The sequence below is a fragment of the Dromiciops gliroides genome, chromosome 5, assembly GCF_019393635.1.
Source record: "Dromiciops gliroides isolate mDroGli1 chromosome 5, mDroGli1.pri, whole genome shotgun sequence".
Taxonomy (NCBI): domain Eukaryota; kingdom Metazoa; phylum Chordata; class Mammalia; order Microbiotheria; family Microbiotheriidae; genus Dromiciops; species Dromiciops gliroides.
Genome location: NC_057865.1, coordinates 81,350,352 through 81,369,287, shown reverse-complemented (window position 1 = coordinate 81,369,287; position 18,936 = coordinate 81,350,352). Strand labels below are relative to the sequence as shown.

The window sequence follows — 18,936 nt, the reverse complement described above, 5'->3', positions numbered from 1 at the left end:
GCTGCTACTTTGTGCTATATATCATATAAACATGACAAAACTTACAAGCATAAGATAATTTTTTTCCTCTTCTGCCTCAGATACCCCATTAAAACTCATGTTTTATGTTACCCTTCTGGAAAGTAGGAGGGGAAGGGGATAGGGGAGTGGTGGTAGAAGGTATGGCAGATTGGGGAAGGGGCTAGTTAGAAGCAAAACACTTTTGAGGAGGGACAGGATAAAAGTAGAAAGAGAATAGGATAAATGAGGGGAGAGAATAGTAACTGAAAAAATTTTGAAGCAAGTTTCTCTGATAAAGGCCTCATTTTTCAATTATATAGAGAACTGAGTCAAATTTATAAAATTAAGAGACATTACCCAATTGATAAATGATAAAAAGATATGAACAGTTTTCAGATGAAGTATTAAAAGTTATCTACAGTCATGTGAAAAAAAAGTGCTCTAACTCACTATTGATCAGAGAGTTGCAAATCAAACTAATTCTGGGGTACTACCTCATACCCATTAGATTGGCTAACAGGATAGAAAAGGAAAATGACAAATATTGGAGGAGATGTGGGAAAATGAGACATTGATGCACTGTTGGTAGAGTTGCTAACTCATTTAACCATTCTGTAGAGCAATTTGGAACTATGTCCAAAGGGCTATAAAATCATTCATACTCTTTAACCTAGGTCTGTATCCAAAAAGAGAGAAAAACAAAAAGTAAAAGGACCTATAGGTATAAAAATATTGTAGCAGTTCTAATTGTGGCAAAGAATTGGAAATTGAGTGTATGCCCATCAATTGGGGAATGGCTGAACAAACTGTGGTATGAGATTGTGATGGAATATTATTGTGCTATAAGAAAGGATGAGCAGAGCAGAATGTTCTCAGAAAAACCCAGAAAGATTTACATGACCTGATATGAAATGAAATGTACTGTGTACAATGTAACAGCAATATTATAGGATGATCAGCTGTGAATGAGTTAGCTACTTTCAGCAATACAATGATCCAAGACAACTCTGAGGGACTTATGATGAAGGATGTTATCCATCCCCAGAGAAAGAACTGATAGTATCTAAATATAGATAGAAGCATAATTTTTTTACTTCATTTTTCTTGAGTTTTTTCTCTGTGTCTTCTTTTACAACATGACTAATATGGAAATGTTTTACATGTATAATATATTGAATTTCTTGCCTTCTCAAAGAGGGGATGAAGGGAGAGAATTGGGAACTCAAAATTTTAAAAATGGATATTAAAAATCATTTTTACATGTAATTGGGGATAAATAAAATACTAAGTAAAGCAAAAAAGAAAAAAAACAAGAAAAAACCCCAAACCCAACAACAACAAAAAAACCCCAAATTCATGCATGTCCCCCATTTATTTCCCTGCCCAGTTTCTTTTTTAAAAAAATTTTGTTGATGTAATTTGTTGTTACATTGCCTGATTTCTTCTAGTATATCTCTCCTTCATGAGAGCCACTCCATATAATAAAGGCTATTTTTTGAAAGGAAAAAAACAGGATGAAGAGGGGAAAAAACCTCTTAAAACTGATAAGCAACAGATTTTGGGATTTTGTTTTCTTATTCATATTGTAACAGTTGTTTTATTGTATTATTTAATCTATTCATGTGTAAAGTTATGAGTTAAATTTCAATTTTTATCCTTGAGTTTAATACAGATTTTTCTGAATTAGGATTTTTAAAAGTTCATACTTTTAAAAGATATTATTGTTTCTTAAGTTATTTTTGCTTCTGTTTTAAGGAAAGACTATTTCCTTAGGTTCTCTTCTCTTCACCCTTAAATTCCTCCCTCCATTTCCCAATTGATAAATGGTCAAAGGATATGTACAGCCCTGCCAGTTTCTTTACTTGGATTCTACAGAATTTTTCATCATTCTACAGATGGGTAGACCTAGATCTTTTACTTTTTCTCATGTTCCTCTTCAGATTCTTGGCTCAAACCTTGGTAGGGCTTAAAGAATATGGCTTAAGGCTAAGCACTTTATTCAGTTCCTGGCATGCTATGGGCAGTCAAATATTAATGAAAAGAAGAACAAAATCAAGAATTTTAAGCACGTGGCCTGGCTGAACCTAGTCCCATGACTCATTGCCACAAGGTTAAATTCAGAAAAAAAGCAATGTGCCTCTAGGTCTCTTTTCATTGGGCCCTAGCAATGTCAGTTTTGGCCCACCCAACAAGGACTGTCAACTCTCTTGAAATTTCAGATCAGCTGTGTTTTTGGTGGAAGACTTTCAAGAGAGAAAAAAAATGTTTACTTCTTGACTGATCCAGGGAAACAATTAAAATTCACAAGAACTTTTCAAATAAATTCCAATAACAGAATGTTATACGCTGTCCTCATTCATGAAACTGGAGTGTATATGTAATGCATTCCCCCCCCCCCAATTCCTCATATATGTAGTGAAGGACTAATTTCTCAAGGGCTTAGTATAAAAGAAGGAACTTCCATATCACCAGGTATATGTGTCAGGTAGCAAGTAGAGCTTGTTTGAGCCTTGAGACCATTGTATTGTCTCTGTTTTCATGTTAAAGGGGGTCAAGGGGCATTCAGAGTAGAGTTGTACTGATCTCCAGGTAGGAGTTATTAATTATACATCAGGCAAAAAAAAAAATTTTAAGCCCTCACCTTATTAGAATTTCTAATCTGCAATTAGCATGAAATCAATGACCTGCTGACATTTCTATTAAATGATACCAGTAGCAACTTTTCATACCTGACTTTGAGAGCATTACTTTGTTCATAAACAGCCAAAGATGGAGTTTCTTATTCATTATAAAATTGATACATACATAATTACTTTTAAAATAGTTGATGTGATTTTTTTTCATAAAAACAATCTTTGAAAAATAATTATCACAAGTTAAAAGCAATTGATGTTTGTTTTTTTTTTTTTTAAAGCCCTCCTGCGTGGGCACAGGAAAATGATGGGATAACTTTGAGAATGAAAAATTCATTCATTCCTTCAATACATATTTAATAAATATGTGAAAAGTGTTACCTTCCATGGAAGAATCAAACATAAGTAAAACACAGTCATTATCCTTAAGGAACTTATAAAATAGGGGAGATGAACTAACTAGGTATGTAATTTACTATGATTCAAGACAGTATGAGAGAAATTCCCCCAAGAAAGTTAGAAAGTGCTAAACAAGAGAAGAGGCAGCAGAGATCATTTTAGTTAACAAGGAATCAAGGAGGCCTGGTTAAAAGAAGTGGCATTTGAGATATATTTTGAAGGACAAGTTGGACTTCATCAATAGTATTACAATATTCTGGGAGGACATTAACGGCAGAAGAAATAGCATGAAAAAAAGGCTAAAGGTTAAAGAAGCACTAGATATGTTTACAGGAACAACTATATAAGGTAGTAACATGAGAAATAGTTAGAAAGATAGGTAATAACAAAACTGTGGAGGGTCTTGAATTTTGGTCTAAGCAGTTTGGACTTTTCAAAAAGGATTTCTAAAAAGCTTTTAAAAAGGAAAGATTTCTCTTGCAAGGGATGAGAAAGGAAAAAATCTGGAGGCAGATAGATATACTAATACAGGCCTTATTGAGATAGACCAAGCAAGAAGTACAGAAGGTATGAACCAGGCTGGTGACAGTAGAAAAGGAAAGGAAGGGACTAAAGGGAGAGATACTATGGGAGTAGAATTGACAAAACTTAGTGACTAATTGAATGTAGTGGGTGAAGGAGAAAGATTTGTAGAGGAGGATTCCAAGACAATCTGTTTGAAAGCATGGTGATGCCACTAACAAAACAAAATTGGGATATAAAGATAAGCTATTTTAGATAGAGCAAAATGGTAAGTTTGTTTCTGGACATGTTGAATTCAATGGGTTTTTCAGACAGAGATATGCATGAAACAGATACATAGAAATTCATTTTTGGTGTTTGGAGAAAGTTGAGTTGTGTTTAACTTGTGTCTGATTCTTTGTGACCCCATCTGGGGTTTCTTGGAAAAGATACTGGAGTGGTTTGCCATTTCTTTCTCCAGTTCATTTTACAGATGAAGAAACTAAGGCAAACAGGAATAAGTGGCTTGCCCAAGGTCACACAACTGGTGTCTGAGGCCAGATTTGAACTCAAAATGAGTCTTCTTGACTGCAGGCCCAGTGTTCTATCCACTGCACTACCTAGCTGGAGAGAGGGCAGAGCGAAAATTAAAAAACTGAGAGTCCCAAGAGTCTAAGTCAATTATCCTTGGACTGGATAAGCTTACCTATAGAAGGAATGTAGGAGGGCCAACAATAGAACTTTGATAGAATATCTACATCTAGGAAGGTAAGGCAGAGAAGGAGGTCTACATAGATGGGAGAACCAGTATTAATGGAACATGGTAAAAATAGCATTGTGGAATTACTTACCATAAGTAAGAATGTACAGTGGTTTTCCATTTGTATCCATAGTGGTTAGGCAAGGGGCCTTTGGTGAAATGGTTCCCCATCGTTGTAATGCTGCTTCTAATGATGGTGGCCAATTTGTTACCACTCCCAGCTGCTCCCCACGCATTGCCAACATCTGTGCTCCTTCTGGCTTTGGTTGGTTTGGATCTGGTTGTTGAACTTGTATGTGAATTACAAAATCAGAATTAGTTTCAAATAAATATCATTTTCATACCTGTAAAATTCAGTCGTCTTTTCAAAACACCACAGAAATTTAAAAATGGAAAGGTTAAATTTGTTATGTGGGAGGAGCTACATGTGCATATTTCTCAGAAGGCAGAGTTTTGGAGAAAACCATTGTATTCATAGAAGAAATAGCTATACATTTTATTTTACATGCATGCGCACACACACACACACACACACACACACACACACACACACACCAGGTCAAAGAATCTTAGGAAAACCACAAGTATGCTTGCTGAATGACAACCCGCAAAATTTTTAAATGTATCTTTTCTAATCCAAGTGTCAAAACCTTTATGGGTATACTATTCAAATGTATAATAAAAACAGCCATTCTCCAATTGAGAAATGGTCTAAGGATACGATCAGACACTTCTCCAGAAAAGAAACAGAGGCTATCTATAGCCATATGAAAAAATGCTTGACAGTTCTGAGATTCCATCTCATACCCATTGGAACAGCAGAGATGACAAAAAGAAACATGATAAATGTTAGAGGGGCTGTGGGAAAAGATATATATGGATGCACTGTTGGTAGACTTATGAATGGGTACAACTATTCTGGAAAGCGATTTGAAAAAATACACAAATAGTTACTTAGTAGTACAAATACTATTGTGTCTGGGAGGTCTATAATCAAAAGTGGTTAAAGAATGAGGAAAAAAAGAGTCCTCCCAGTGCAAAAATATTTATAGCAGCTCTTACTGTGGTGGCAAAAACTGGGAAAGTAAGGAGATGCTTGCCAATTGAGGAATAGCTAAGTTGTGGCATATCAGTGTGATGAAATGAATACTTCTGTGCTATAAGATGTGAGGAAATGGATGATTTCAAAAAGACAGGGAAAAGCTTATATGAACTGATGCCCAATGAAATAAACAGCACTATCAACAATGTTTAAAAGGAGGAAAAGCATCAGCTTACAAAATTACTTTAGGTTCTAAAAACTCTTGTTAACACTTGTTATTGCTAAAGTATATTTCTACCCATAGTCAACAAGATAAACATTTCCATTTATAATTACCAAAGGAGTAGAGGAAAAAGACTATCGCCTTAAGTAAAGCCCTAACACAAACTTAACAATCAAGTGCATTTAGTCCAATTATTTAGATTAGGAAGATGAAGGCAGGAGACAACTTCTTCTAACCTTATAGAATTTTTTATGGCTTATCATTGTCCGAGAACCAGCTATCCACAGGATAAGATTATAATACTTGTTCTCACTATATCACAACTGATGTCTAATACCAACAACTGCTTAAACATATGGATTTCACCTTTACAATAAAATTCATTTAAATAAGCATATTTCCTTTTCTGCCTCCATCTATCACTTCTGATTCTTGTCTGTTTTAAAAAATAAAACCAAAGCATCCATATATGATGCCAGGCACTCACATTTTTACACTGGGACAAGAAAAGGAGAAAAATGGTAGCATCGTGTTTCACTCTGGAAATATACACTCACACACCAAGAAACATGCTTTCCTGTGAGTTAGGCTGTACCATAATTCACACCCCCTCTGAAATTCTACAGTATTCTCAGAGGAGCCCTTGCTGAGATGATAGAATCACAATCTGCTGAGGGTGATACACCAAATAATCAATTTTGAATTGCTATCCTGAGTCACCAAGAATTTGGCTCATTGTGCAAGGTGATCCTTAGGGACCTTCATTTTATCTGAGCTTTCTTTGCTAAAGTCTTGTCATCTCAGAGAATGAGATGCTCTTCTTTTAAAGATAAGAGCTCTGGTAGAAACAATATCATTACAGTTTATAGCATTTTAACAACATCCAAAAGTTATATATATATATATATATATATATAAAGCTTTTTTTTTCTTTTTCTTTCTTTCTTTTTTTTTTTTTACCTTCTAACAATTCCTCAAAATCATCTACAAAGAATTCTCGTAACGGAGGTCGTTTGGGCCGTTTGAGGGTATTGACCAGCTGTTGAATCTTTGCTGACACACGGCTGCTCACAGGTACTCCTGGAGAATAGGGACCATGGGAGAGATGAGATGGCTTCCAGGCAACTCAGGGTTTAAACAAAGAAACAAGGCAACAATTGGCAATGAAACAAGAGCTTGATATACCAGATCTGAGATTGTTTAGAAAATTAAAAAACAAAAACAAAAATAAGTTGACACCCTACCCTGAACCAAAGTACTGGGAGAATAACTTTCTGAAATAAGTATATTTAGTTGAACAAGTGTTTATCCAAACATAAAAACAATAAAGATGAAATAGAATGACTCTGTGTGAGACGAATTTAAGTCCTTTTTATGTGGATTCTATTCGGAAATAATCTGTGATCAAATTTGGGTTGCTAATGATGAACTTGGCCCAATTCACAACCCTTAACATGTGCAGAATGAGAGGCAATATGGTAGAGAGAGTTGGTCTTGAAGACAGGAAGACCCACCTCTTACAATGGTAACCATGTCACTTTGTGTAAATCAGGTAACTCTGAAACTACAAGTAGCAAGGAAGGTCTCAGCCTGTACTGGTAAAAGTTCTCCTCTCATCCAGGAGAGTTCTCTCTATCAATGAAATCATAGACCCTATTTTATATATAGTGATGCTTTGTTGTCAATGTTCTGCCAATAAGGAGAAATGTTGCCCACTGGAAAAAAGCAGAGGTCATGGCATCACTAAAGGGTTTGGGTTTTTGGATCCAGATCAAACACTTATGAAATGGGCAATTTTAGGCAAATCATTTATCCCCTATGAGTCTCTCTTTCCTCCTATGTAATATGGGGGTGTTAATACCAATAGTGTCTGACTTACAGCATTTTTATGTGAATCAAGCAAAATGAATTCTGTAACCTGCTTTTTAAACATTAAAGATTTATATAAGTGTAAACTACTGCAATGTAGTACTGCCATTCCCACTATATATCATCCATATGAGATAGTAGAACACATATTCATTTAACACGCACTTTACAAAAAATGTCTTCAACAATAATTGTAAAAGGTTCATTTTTTTGCTTCCAGGATGATTCAAACTACTTTTCAATAGGTGTGGAGAAGAGATAAATTAGAAGATTTTCTAAGTATCTTGTTGTTGTTTTTTAAAGAAAAATACCCCAAACTTTATAGAATTCTATTACACTTGTTCCTTGGATTTTCCTAAGGAAAGAATAGTCAACCTATGACATTCTGGTAGCCCGTTTGATTATTAACCACAGGAGCAAATGAAGGTTAAAATTAATGGTTGGGGGTTTTTAAAAAGGATAAATCTTCAGCAAAATGGAGGGGAGGGGCTTAAAGAAATAGTGCTGAGATTCCCACAAACAGGCATTTAGGTGGTGGCGTTTTTTACTATCAAAGTATAAAGTCTACCCAAACTCAAGAGAGACCAGCAGACTCATCCAAGAACCTGAGTAGAATTAATATACTGCCTTTGAAATAAAAGGCTATTCATGCAGAAAGAGATTGGAAATATATCAATGGGTTGGTGTGAATTTTAGTCATCCTATGAATGAATATGAATTATGGTGCTGAGGTGGAGATACTTTTTCATAATAATCACAGAAGGAAAATGAATGCTGTTACTTTATATTGTTTTAGACAGAAGAACTAAGCACAAGTTTTTCAGGGATGTGTTGCAACATTCAAGAATAAATACTGTTATTCAAAGAACTTTTCCTCTTATAGTTTTCAAATGAAAAAATATGTACATATATATATATATAGAGAGATACACATATATGTATATATTGTGTTGTGTTATTATGTTATCACACACATGTATAGGTTCCTTTCAAGATAGGAAGTTTCAATAACCAAGAACTCTCCCTAAATCTCTCAAGCATAAGGGCGGCATACTCAAACAATAGTAAGCAATGTCAGGGGAACTGTATCCAATGACTCATGGGTCATCCCATGATAAGTGAATCACTGAGAAAATTCACTTAGAAAACTCTGAGTAATAATAAAAATAACAGAAAAATCAGCTGAATAAATAATAAATTTACCAGAGAAAATAAAACAAAGTTAAGAAAAATGAAAATAAAAAACATAAGACAGATTATCATAGATTTAGAACTACATACAAGGGACTTTAGAGATCATTTAGACCAGGGCTCTTAACCTTTTCATTTGTTATGGACTCCTTTGGCAATCTTTTAAAACCAATAGACCCTTGGGATAACGTTTTTTAAATGCATGGGGAGAGAGAATACCAGGATACAGAGTAAATCAGTAATATTGAAATATGGTTATCAAAAAAAACCCTTAAGTTTATGGTTCACAGGTTGAGAACTGCTGATCTAGTCAACAACTTTCTATTACAGATGAGAAAGTTAAACTGAGACAAAGTGTTTTGTCTAAGGTCATGCAACTCATGAAGCAGAGCCAAGGTTTGAAGTAAGTTTGTCCAAATCAACAACCAGTGCTATTATCACACTCTGCTTCCTCTTGGGGCAGCTAGGTGGCATAGTGGATAAAGCACTGGCCCTGGATTCAGGAGGACCTGAGTTCAAATTCATCCTCTGACACTTGACACTTACTAGCTGAGTGTCCCTGGGCAAGTCACTTAACCCTCATTGCCCTGAAAAAAAAAAAAAGGAAACAAACAAAAAACCACTCTGCTTCCTCTTAGCAACTGGGACAGTTTCACACATATTAATACATACATACCCATTAATTAGGTATCTATATTCAACCCAATTCAGGTGATGCTAGTTCTGCTACTAAATATTTCTACTCAGTAATGAATTATTGCAATGTACTTAACCAATTTGGCACATGAACATTAAAACAGTGAATTTATGCCAAATTCTTTTCTTTGTACTTTAAAAATTTACAGCATTTTTGGCAAGCTCAGCTCTGTAGCAAAGCATGTCATTGGTCACAACAGGGGCTGATGTTTATTCATCCACCTGCTTAATCACACACAAAAAATTATCCATGCCATGTCATAAGTTCTCTCATTAGATAGAAGAGTCCAATGGCAGTGGCCCCCTCCCTTCCTCTCTGATATCACTGTTAGCAAGCTTAAAATTGGTGCCTTTGGTACCCACATTTAGTGCGGTTATCAATTTCAATCTTGTCACCTGCAAAAGAAAACACACCCCAGTGGTCCCAAACTTAATAAATTACAATCCTTTTTTCCAAATACTTAATTACTTTCCCAATCAGTTTTCCCAAATATTTTATCATTTTACTCTTATGGTAACCCTGGGAATTATTGTCCTCCACATCTTACCACAAAGGGAAATAAGAATTAGGTAGCTTAAGTGACTTGTAGAAAGGCAGCTGGTCTTAAGGACAAAAAGAAGGACCAGAACGATTGCAGTTCATTTGTCACCATACCACACAGGTCTTGGATCAGTGTGTTGACAAATTTTACACCCCAAATTTTGTGTAGCATTCATCTAGAAAAGTAAACCCTTGTTGTATCAAATGTAGCCCAAACACTACCTGAAAGGACCAGGGCTTGGGGAATTAGAATAACAAACTCAAGAACTTGATCCATAAGATGCTGGGGCCCAACTGTTCTCCAAAGGCCATCATGCTCAGCAACTGCAAAAGGCTCCAACATCAGAGAACACCCCAAGAAGAAAGTTGCAAGACCTCTGAAGCATTTGACTGGTGGATCATTTCCCCACAATTTGGCTGATTTTTGTTACATACTTTTCTCTCTCTCTGAACCTCCAAACAACTTCTTTTCAAGTGCCCTTCTGTCCACCTTTATTTCCCCATTTAACTTAATTTTGACCTTTCTGGTCCTCATCTCAGGTATTAGTCCATGTGTTCTAATCCCTGTATCCACCCTGGTTACACATCTGGGAAAACATCATTGTCTTCGGAGTCTTCTTTCTTCTCTTCTTAGCCAAACTTCCTCAAATTTCACTCCCCTCCCCCCCCCCCGCCCAAGAAATCATATCGCATTAATGAATACTTCTTAGAGTTTGTCATTTGCTTTCCATATGCCACCTTATTTTAAGGGTTCAAAAAGATCTTACAAACTGGGTTGTGGATGCATTTCTGAGTGAAATACGGCCAGAAGAAACAAGGAACAGATGTCTATAGCACACAAATTATGGGAGTGGAAAGATGGGCTAATGCAAATCAGAACTCAAAAGAAGGCGGGAAGGGAGAAGAAAAAAAAAAGGGCAAAAACTACAAGACATACCATCCCCAGTCTCCATGAGTTCAGCATTTCCATACTTTGGTGCCGTGCGTGATGATGTTGATCCTTGAGGTCTTTCAACTTGTATTGAGTGCTCTGAGGTGTAAGTGGTAACATCAGGAGGCGCGGAATGGTTTTCTGTGAAGAAATAATGAATTATTCGGTTGAATTTTTTTAAATGATCAAGGTTAATTAAGTTATTTAGACCACCAGGTAAGAGGCAGGGCCACATCCTGGGAAAAGACACTATTGTCATTATTCAGCAATAAAATGGTGCAGAGGGTGTGTGTGTGTGTGTGTGTGTGTGTGTGTGTGTGTGTGTGTGTGTGTGTGTGTGTGTGTGTGTGTGTTTGTTTGTTTTACTTTTGAGCAGGTCAGAGGAGCATTACTCTGGACAAAAGGTGATATAAGACTTCTGAACATGGAGAGTAGTAGGTACAGTGGGATCTTTACATTAAGGGATGAAGATCCAAAGAGAGCAGGGCTAAAATGAGTTAGGAACAAGGAGAGGAGCTGATTTTACGGGTATAGGGAGAGCCTTGGTGAAGGAACTCCCCCTACCAATGCAAATTGGCACCTTCTCTACAACTCACAACCTTACAGGGCTGTCTAGTATGCTGGGAAGTGAAGCAGCTTGTCCAAGAGAACAAAGCTGCTATGCATTAGTCACAACACTGAAACTCAGGGCTTCCTAGTTCCAAAACTGAACCCTGACCCACTGCACTTCTCAGTTTCAGATAGGCCTCGTTGCTGAGTACAAAAAGCAGTCACACCTTTCAGAATGCATTTCATAAATCAGAGTCATCAGAACAATACAGGGCTGTGTCTTAACTACGGTATCTTGCTTGAAGCACATCACCCCACCCCCTGACAGGGGGTGATGGATACAAGGGGCGGGCACATACATTTTTGGACATGGCCACTCTGTGGCTTCATCTTGCTAGACTCCGTTTACTTGTAAAGACCTTTCTCTGCCTCCCTTTTTTAGCCATACTTAACTAAGGAGGGGAAGTCAAAGGGAAGGAGGAGTTAGGTATAGGGATAAAAGAAAAGAGGACCAGTGTAACATTTTTAAAAATGCAGATAAGAGAATAAAAGGAAGTTCAGAAGGAAGCACAGATAAGCAGGACAGTTTTGAAGTCATTTGGAAAATGTATGATATCCTTTTTTAAAAAACCCAGTGGTATGAATGAAGAGCCAACTTCATAAAGAATCTTCTTTTTATGATTTGCTGTGTGTATGGAAATGTCCTTTTTTGGGAAGATACTTAAGTTCAAAATAAAAATTATTAAATGTAAATTTTTTTAAAAACAGTATTGATTTAAATGGCAAATGTAAAGGGACAATGAAAATTATATATGTGTCTCAGTTGGACAGTAACTTTCCATTATTGCCCTACAAGTAATACTTTTTGAAATTACTTTCCAAAGTTGTTTCATTTTTTTTTTATTTTGGCCACAGTTCCAGATGACCTGGACAGAATATATCACATGTTACTGACTATTGGGAATGCAATACATTGAGCAACCCAGTGTGTTATATTTTATAAAGAAGTGTTTTCCCTGGTGGATTGTTTACCCGAAAAGAAACACAAGGCAATACATACAAAGTAGAAGTGTGCACAGTCAATTAGAGGTATACCTCTCTTTCCTTGGAAATGCTTTCTTGTTAACAGCTCCCTTTAGTGCCTTCAGAAATGCCTGACTTGGATGTCTGAATGGGGCATGGCAGGGGGTGGGGGTGGGGGTGGGGGGGAGATGCTTCGGGTTGTAAGTTCTGGCAGGGCTTATGAAAAGGTTTTGAGGATGGACCTAGACTCACACCAGCAGTGGAGGATCATCCAAGTTGTGGGGAGAGGCTCTTCACAAGAAGGATGGCAGGGGCAGCTAGGTGGCACAGTGGATAGAGCACTGGCCCTGAAGTCAAGAGGACCTGAGTTCAAACCCGAACTCAGACACTTAACACTTATTAGCTGTGTGACCCTGGGCAAGTCACTTAACTCCAATTGCCTCATTTAAAAAAAAAAAAAGGATGGCAACACTGTAGTGAAATCTTCTGGCCATGACAACCCATGATGTCCACTTGCTAAGGTGTGGAGAGGTTTCAGTGGATACTCTAAAGGAATCACAAATCCCTGAAAGTATCATTTTAACATAGGAGGTTCTTAATTTGGGGGTCCATGAACTTGTAAATGTTGTAGTATGTATGCATGCATGCACACATTATATATGTTTATGGATAACATATAATTGTATTTAGATGCTGTGTATGTATATATAGGGCACCTAGGTGGTGCAGTGGGCAGAGTGCACTGAACAAAAATGAATTAACAAATTTCCTTCTAGAAAGGCACTCATACAAAACGGGGTACCAAGCATAGCATTTTATTTCCATCACAAAAGAAATATTTAAAACTCAAGACTCACAAATACAAATTTAGAAAATAAACAATTGCCCATCACATTGTAAAACAAAGGTAAGCAACTGTGGCACTGCTGAGCGATATACTAACTCTGTCAAAGAGCTGCACAGTCTGAGCAACTCATGAAGTCCTGATCTTCTGACCACCTAAGCCTAAAGTCAGAAGACATCTTCATGAGTTCAAATCCAGCCTCATATACTTACTAGCGATGTGGCCCAGGGCAAGTCACTTAACCCTTTATGCCTCAATTTCCTCATCTGTCAAATGAACTGGAGAAGGAAATGGTAAACCATTCCAGTATCCTTGCCTAGAAAACCTCAAATGAGGTACAGAGCCAGACATGACTGAAATGAATAGATGAATAACAACAAAAATATGTATATGTATATATAACTATGTGTAATGTAATATTATAGGCTTTCTTTGCCCATTTTCCTTTTGCATATCATTTTGTGCACATAAAAACATCATTCTGAGAAGTCTATCATAGCTTTCTTGTCTGCTGACAGAAAAGGAACCCCAGTTTGGGGGGGAGGAAGGAGATTCAGTAACATCATTATACAACAAGCTATTCTAGGTGCCAATCTACATGTAATCGATAATCATAATTCTTCCTTTTTTGTGAGGTACTTAAAATGCTGAGGTTGTTCACAAGTAAATGTATGACAGGAGAGAGACAAGAGCACTTGTTAGATGAAGAGCCGTAGGGGTTACAGATATGTGGGAAGACACAAAAGAATATGCAGGGCTGTTTGTTCACTTAGAGAGGAGGAAGAGGATGAAAAAAGACTGAAGTCGAACCTCAATGGAGAACAAATGAGGGGCAGCCAGGTGGTGCAGTGGATAGAGCACTGGACCTGGAGTCAGGAGGACCTGAGTTCAAATCCAGCCTCAGACACTTGACACTTACTAGCTGTGTGACCCTGAGCAAGTCACTTAACCCTCATTGCCCTGCCCCCCCCCCCAAAAAAGAACAAATGAGAAGGGCAGAGGAAGAAAAAAGAGATGAAGGAAGAGAAACTAACTCAAATGTAAGGAGCTGCTGTAGGTCTTTTTGTTTACGCTCTGGAGTGATGGAAAGTGAGCAGCAGCAGCAGTAGAAGACAAGTCTTTTTGAATACAAATAAAAGTGACCATGTATAAAGACTGGCCCAAGGTCTTAGAAATGGGTAGTGGTGGAACAAAGGAACCTAGTGCTTACTGCAGCTACATGAATGATCCATATTTAATGAATAATGACAATGATCACAATCATAATGATGACGATGATAAAAAGAATAATAATAACTAGTATCTATACAGCCACTTACTATGTGCCAGGCATTATGCTAAAGCATTTACAATTAATATCTCATTAGATCCTCACAACAGCCTTGGGAAGTAGGTGCTATTATGATCACCATTTTACCAATGAAGAAACCAAGGCAAACAGAGGGTAAGTGACTTGACCAAGGTTATACAGCTAGTAAGTATCTTAGACTAGATTTTAACTCAGATCTTCCTGATTCCAGGACCAGCTCTCTAGCCACCAGTGCTTAGATTTTTCTGCACAAATAATGGACTTTTATAAATGGTTATTGCTATTTTTATGCAGAAATGCTTCCCTTTATTACTGCTTGCCACTGAGAAGCAGTGTTGTGTAGTGGCTAGAGAGTTAGCCTCAAAGACAGAGGACCTGAATTCAGGCTCTTCCTTGGATGCTTTCTGGCTGCGTGACCCTGGCCAAGTCAGCTCACTTCTCAGGGCTCAAGGAAACTTTTAAAGACTGCGTTTCTGAGATGATACTGTGCTAATTTAGTTGAGGGAGTTTCCTCACCCCAGAATTCCTGGTACTAAGGAAATCATAAATCCTGTCTCTATTCGTACCCCCTTCCTAGAATCAATCCTATCAGTTGCTGAGGCTTCCCATAGCTAGAGATTTGGAGAGGATGGGCAAGAGAGACAGGAGAAGTAGGAGGGAGACAATATGCTGATGGTTGAGGTTTTTGAGTAGGAGGGAAACAGGCCCTACAGCCTAAGAGGTGTCTTTCCTGCCAGGAACCCAAACAAACAACAGGAGACAAATGCTGGAGATAGCAAATGACTTAGAAAGTTCTCCAGGTAAACCTCCAGGATTTAGTAGAATTGTTGTATTTAGTGGCTGGAGACCCCTATTTTAGCTCCTTTAATTCAGTATTTATGATAATCTAGATATTAGGCTGGGCTCAAGGGTCCCTTGTCTTTTCTTCTAGGAAAGGCTGTTAATGAGGCCACCTAGCTGCCTCTAAAGTCCACTCAAAAAGAGGTAAGGATGAGGGCAGGTAGGTGGCACTGTAGATAAAGCACCGGCCTTGGATTCAGGAAGACCTGAGTTCAAATCTGGCCTCAGACACTTGACACCTACTTACTAGCTGTGTGACCCTGGGCAAGTCACTTAACCCTCATTGCCCCGCCAAAAAACAAAACAACAACAAAAAAGAGGTAAGGAAAATATTCAGTAGTCATAGATGTTCCAAATAATTTGCACAATAGGTATTGAGTTAATCTGCTACTAATCAGTTGTCCAACACTGGATAGGCTACTTGAAGGATGGAAGTAGTTAGATGTCCAAGGATCTTTTCACCTGTCACACTCTGTTTCTCTAACCCATCTGCTGAATGAATTAATTCCAAATCCTGCTTGTGCTGTTATATGAATAAAGTTGTCAGCACTTCTTTCCTCCAACCTGCCCCATCCACTCTTCTCCCACCCAAGAGCTACCCCTTGTATAGTCTAAGCTTTCTGCCGCTGTTACTGAAGGTAAGAAAAGAGGAGAAAATTCCAAAAGTATTCAGAGTCCCTCACCTAAGAAGCAGAATGAGCTCTTGTCTTAGAGTGCACAGCAAAAACGGCTTTGAGAAACCACCTTGTCCAAATACGATAATTTCACATATGAGAAGACTGAAGCAAAAAAAAAAAAAAAAATGAGTTTTCTGAAGCCATATGCCCTCAGAGCTGGGATTCAAATCAAAGGTTTTCTAATAAAAAAGTCAGAATTTTTCTACTCCAATGGACTACCTTACTCAACTTCTTCCATAATTTGCTTTCTTTAGGCCATCTTCAATTCTTCAATGGATCTATGACTTTATTAACAAGGGGCCTCCTTGAACAGTATTGGTTGCCTCCCATCCCATGACATTTTCCTCCATGTCTTCCCATAAATTCCTCATAGTTGAGGTGCTCGATGTACTCAATACACCAGGGCCTTTCCTTGAATGTTTCATGAATAGGAACGCAGGATTCTGGTTCTAAATCTCACTCTTTTTGTTTTGTTTTTTTTTGGTTTTGTTGGGCAATGAGGGTTAAGTGACTTGTCCAGGGTCACACAGCTAGTAAGTGTCAAGTGTCAGAGGATGAATTTGAACTCAGGTCCTCCTGAATCCAGGGCCAGTGCTTTATTCACTGTGCCACCTAGCTGCCCCTCTACATCTCACTCTTGCTAAAAGACTACTCAACTTCTTTCTCCCATAGTATATTTCCTTGATGATATATATTACATAAACTTTTGTGTATAAATTGTCATTGATAATAGGCCTCTTTTAGCCCAACACATAGTACTCTCTTATCCTTTGGGTCATTACTCAAATATAAAAGGGACACAGAGATTTGTGAAAGGGCAAAAAAAGAAATCTGAGTGTACCCCATAGAATTTGAATAACTGATTATGGGTGCAAAGAATGGAAATGATGGTGCTCAGCTTATTGGGGGCAAGGGCAAGCAAATTTAAATAGTTTGCTTTGGATTTCAGGTGCTCTGCCAGCAATTCCTCACTGCTGCCATTGCTAGGAAAATGAGGCAGAAAAGATGTAGAGTCCGCTATTTATGTGACACCTTGAACAAATCAGCTAGACTCTCTAGGCCTCAGTTTACTTGTCTCTAAAATGAGCTGTCTGCTAAAATACCTCTGAAGCCCCCAGCTCTAAATGCTGTCTTTCACCTGTTGCTTTATCACACATGCCGCAACTCTTCTATGATGAGTTTAATCTCCTACTAAGAACCTTTTGTGTGGCTCAGTATTGCATGAGCTGGGGGCCCATGCTTCAGAAGTAAACACAATAGAGGTTAACATTTTAGGAACAAATTTTCAAATTAGTGCCTTTCAACAAAAGCAGTCAAAATGCGAGTCCACTGCATTTGCTTTTCTTCAGTCTTAATTGAGTGTTTAGGTTACACTGTAGCTGAATCATTAGTGATATGCGATAAGCCTCTGTGTTTGGTATCAGGCAAATACCAAAACGTTTCCACCATGGAGCTAGGAAAAATAACGGTGCTGGTACATCTGGTGATTGAAAAATAGGAACAGGGACAGCTGGGTGACTTCAAAGTGTTTTCCAAATTTATTTGTGTCATCTCCCCTTCCTCTCCCTTTCAATCTCTGTGCATATGCCATCACTGGAAGATCACAAAACTCAGCAGCTGGCTTCCGTTAAGAAGGTCAGAGAAAGCTCTGCCCTACTTACTTTGAGTATTATCAGGGTACCAAGAATTTTAAAAAGCTAACAAAAATCTGCAGGAAAGTTTTTGAAAGTTTTTTCTACAGGTGAGAGCTTCAACGAAAGTTTGTTGCTGTTTTTTCAATTGATTGGTATAGGTCAAGGCAAGGTTGAAATTCCAGGGTCGACCAAAGAAGGCTCCTCCACTCCCAAGTGTGGGCTGACTAACTCAGTGGCCTAATTCTTATGCCACAGCTTTCATCCAGACAGAAGGGCCATCACAGCTGATAATCAAATCAAGGTCCTTGAAATACAAGAACATCAAGCTAGGATAGGAAGGCCTGGATTTCAGCAGTTTGTACTTTACCACCAACTAGCTGCACGGCTTTGGTCAAGCCACTCACTGTCTCTGAGCCTCAGTTTCCCCACTTGTGAAATGAGTATAATCATACTTGCACTATCTCCTTCGCAGGTCAACGTTGTGAAAAACCTTTTGTAAACAAATAGTTTCAAAAAATGGGACCAGTTGTCCCATTTTAGGAGAATCAGGAGATTGTCGTGAGGAAACAAAACAAAACAAAACAAAACCCCTCTGGAGTTGGAATCAGAGGACCTAGGTCCAAATCTTAACCCTTCTATTTATTCATTGTGTGATCTTTCTTGGTCACCTAGGTAGGCCTCAGTTTCTTCATCTGTAAAATGGGTGACTTGGCCTCTGAGGCCACATTCTAGTCCTAAATCTTGATCGGATAATCTTTTCAAGCCCGAGGACATTCAGCAGAGAGAACTGTTAACTCTTGCAATAAGCTTCTATTACTCATGATGGGAAAACCTCACCCTTTCAGGGAGAGAATGCAAAATGTTGTCTGAAAATATTGTGCTCTGAACCAAAACCATAGCACCGGAGAACTTCCAAGTCAAAAAGGCAAGAGAGAGCTTGTTTCCAAGCCTCTCTAGTTATTTTTCAGGCTAAGGACAGCGGCCAAATTAATAGAAGACAAGGGCTAGATTTGGTTTTAATGCAGAGGAGGCAATGCACTTATAATTGATTAGCTGCCACTGAATTTAATGAAAAACACCCAAAGAAACTTCTGCCTGATTGACTTGAATTTCTCAACTCTTTCATACATTAAGGCTGTCCCCAGCCGTAGCACCCCACTGTTAATTGTGTAGCCATCAGTCAACCAGGAAAAGGGACAAAATTAGCCTACCTGAACAAGCCAGCCCTCAGAGCAGAGGCCACCATCAGCAGCCCTCCCCACAAGTGGCCTGGC

At 38.1% G+C, this 18,936-nt stretch overlaps 1 protein-coding gene across 1 annotated transcript in view; it reads right to left on the bottom strand.

Moving 5' to 3' along the window:
* Positions 1-18,936, bottom strand: part of DIP2C (disco interacting protein 2 homolog C) — a 604,567-nt gene that overhangs the window by 196,327 nt on the left and 389,304 nt on the right. Inside the window, 3 exon segments of the mRNA XM_043967134.1 lie at positions 4,385-4,582; positions 6,519-6,638; positions 10,793-10,927. Of these exon segments, the coding sequence (XP_043823069.1) occupies positions 4,385-4,582; positions 6,519-6,638; positions 10,793-10,927 (453 nt within the window).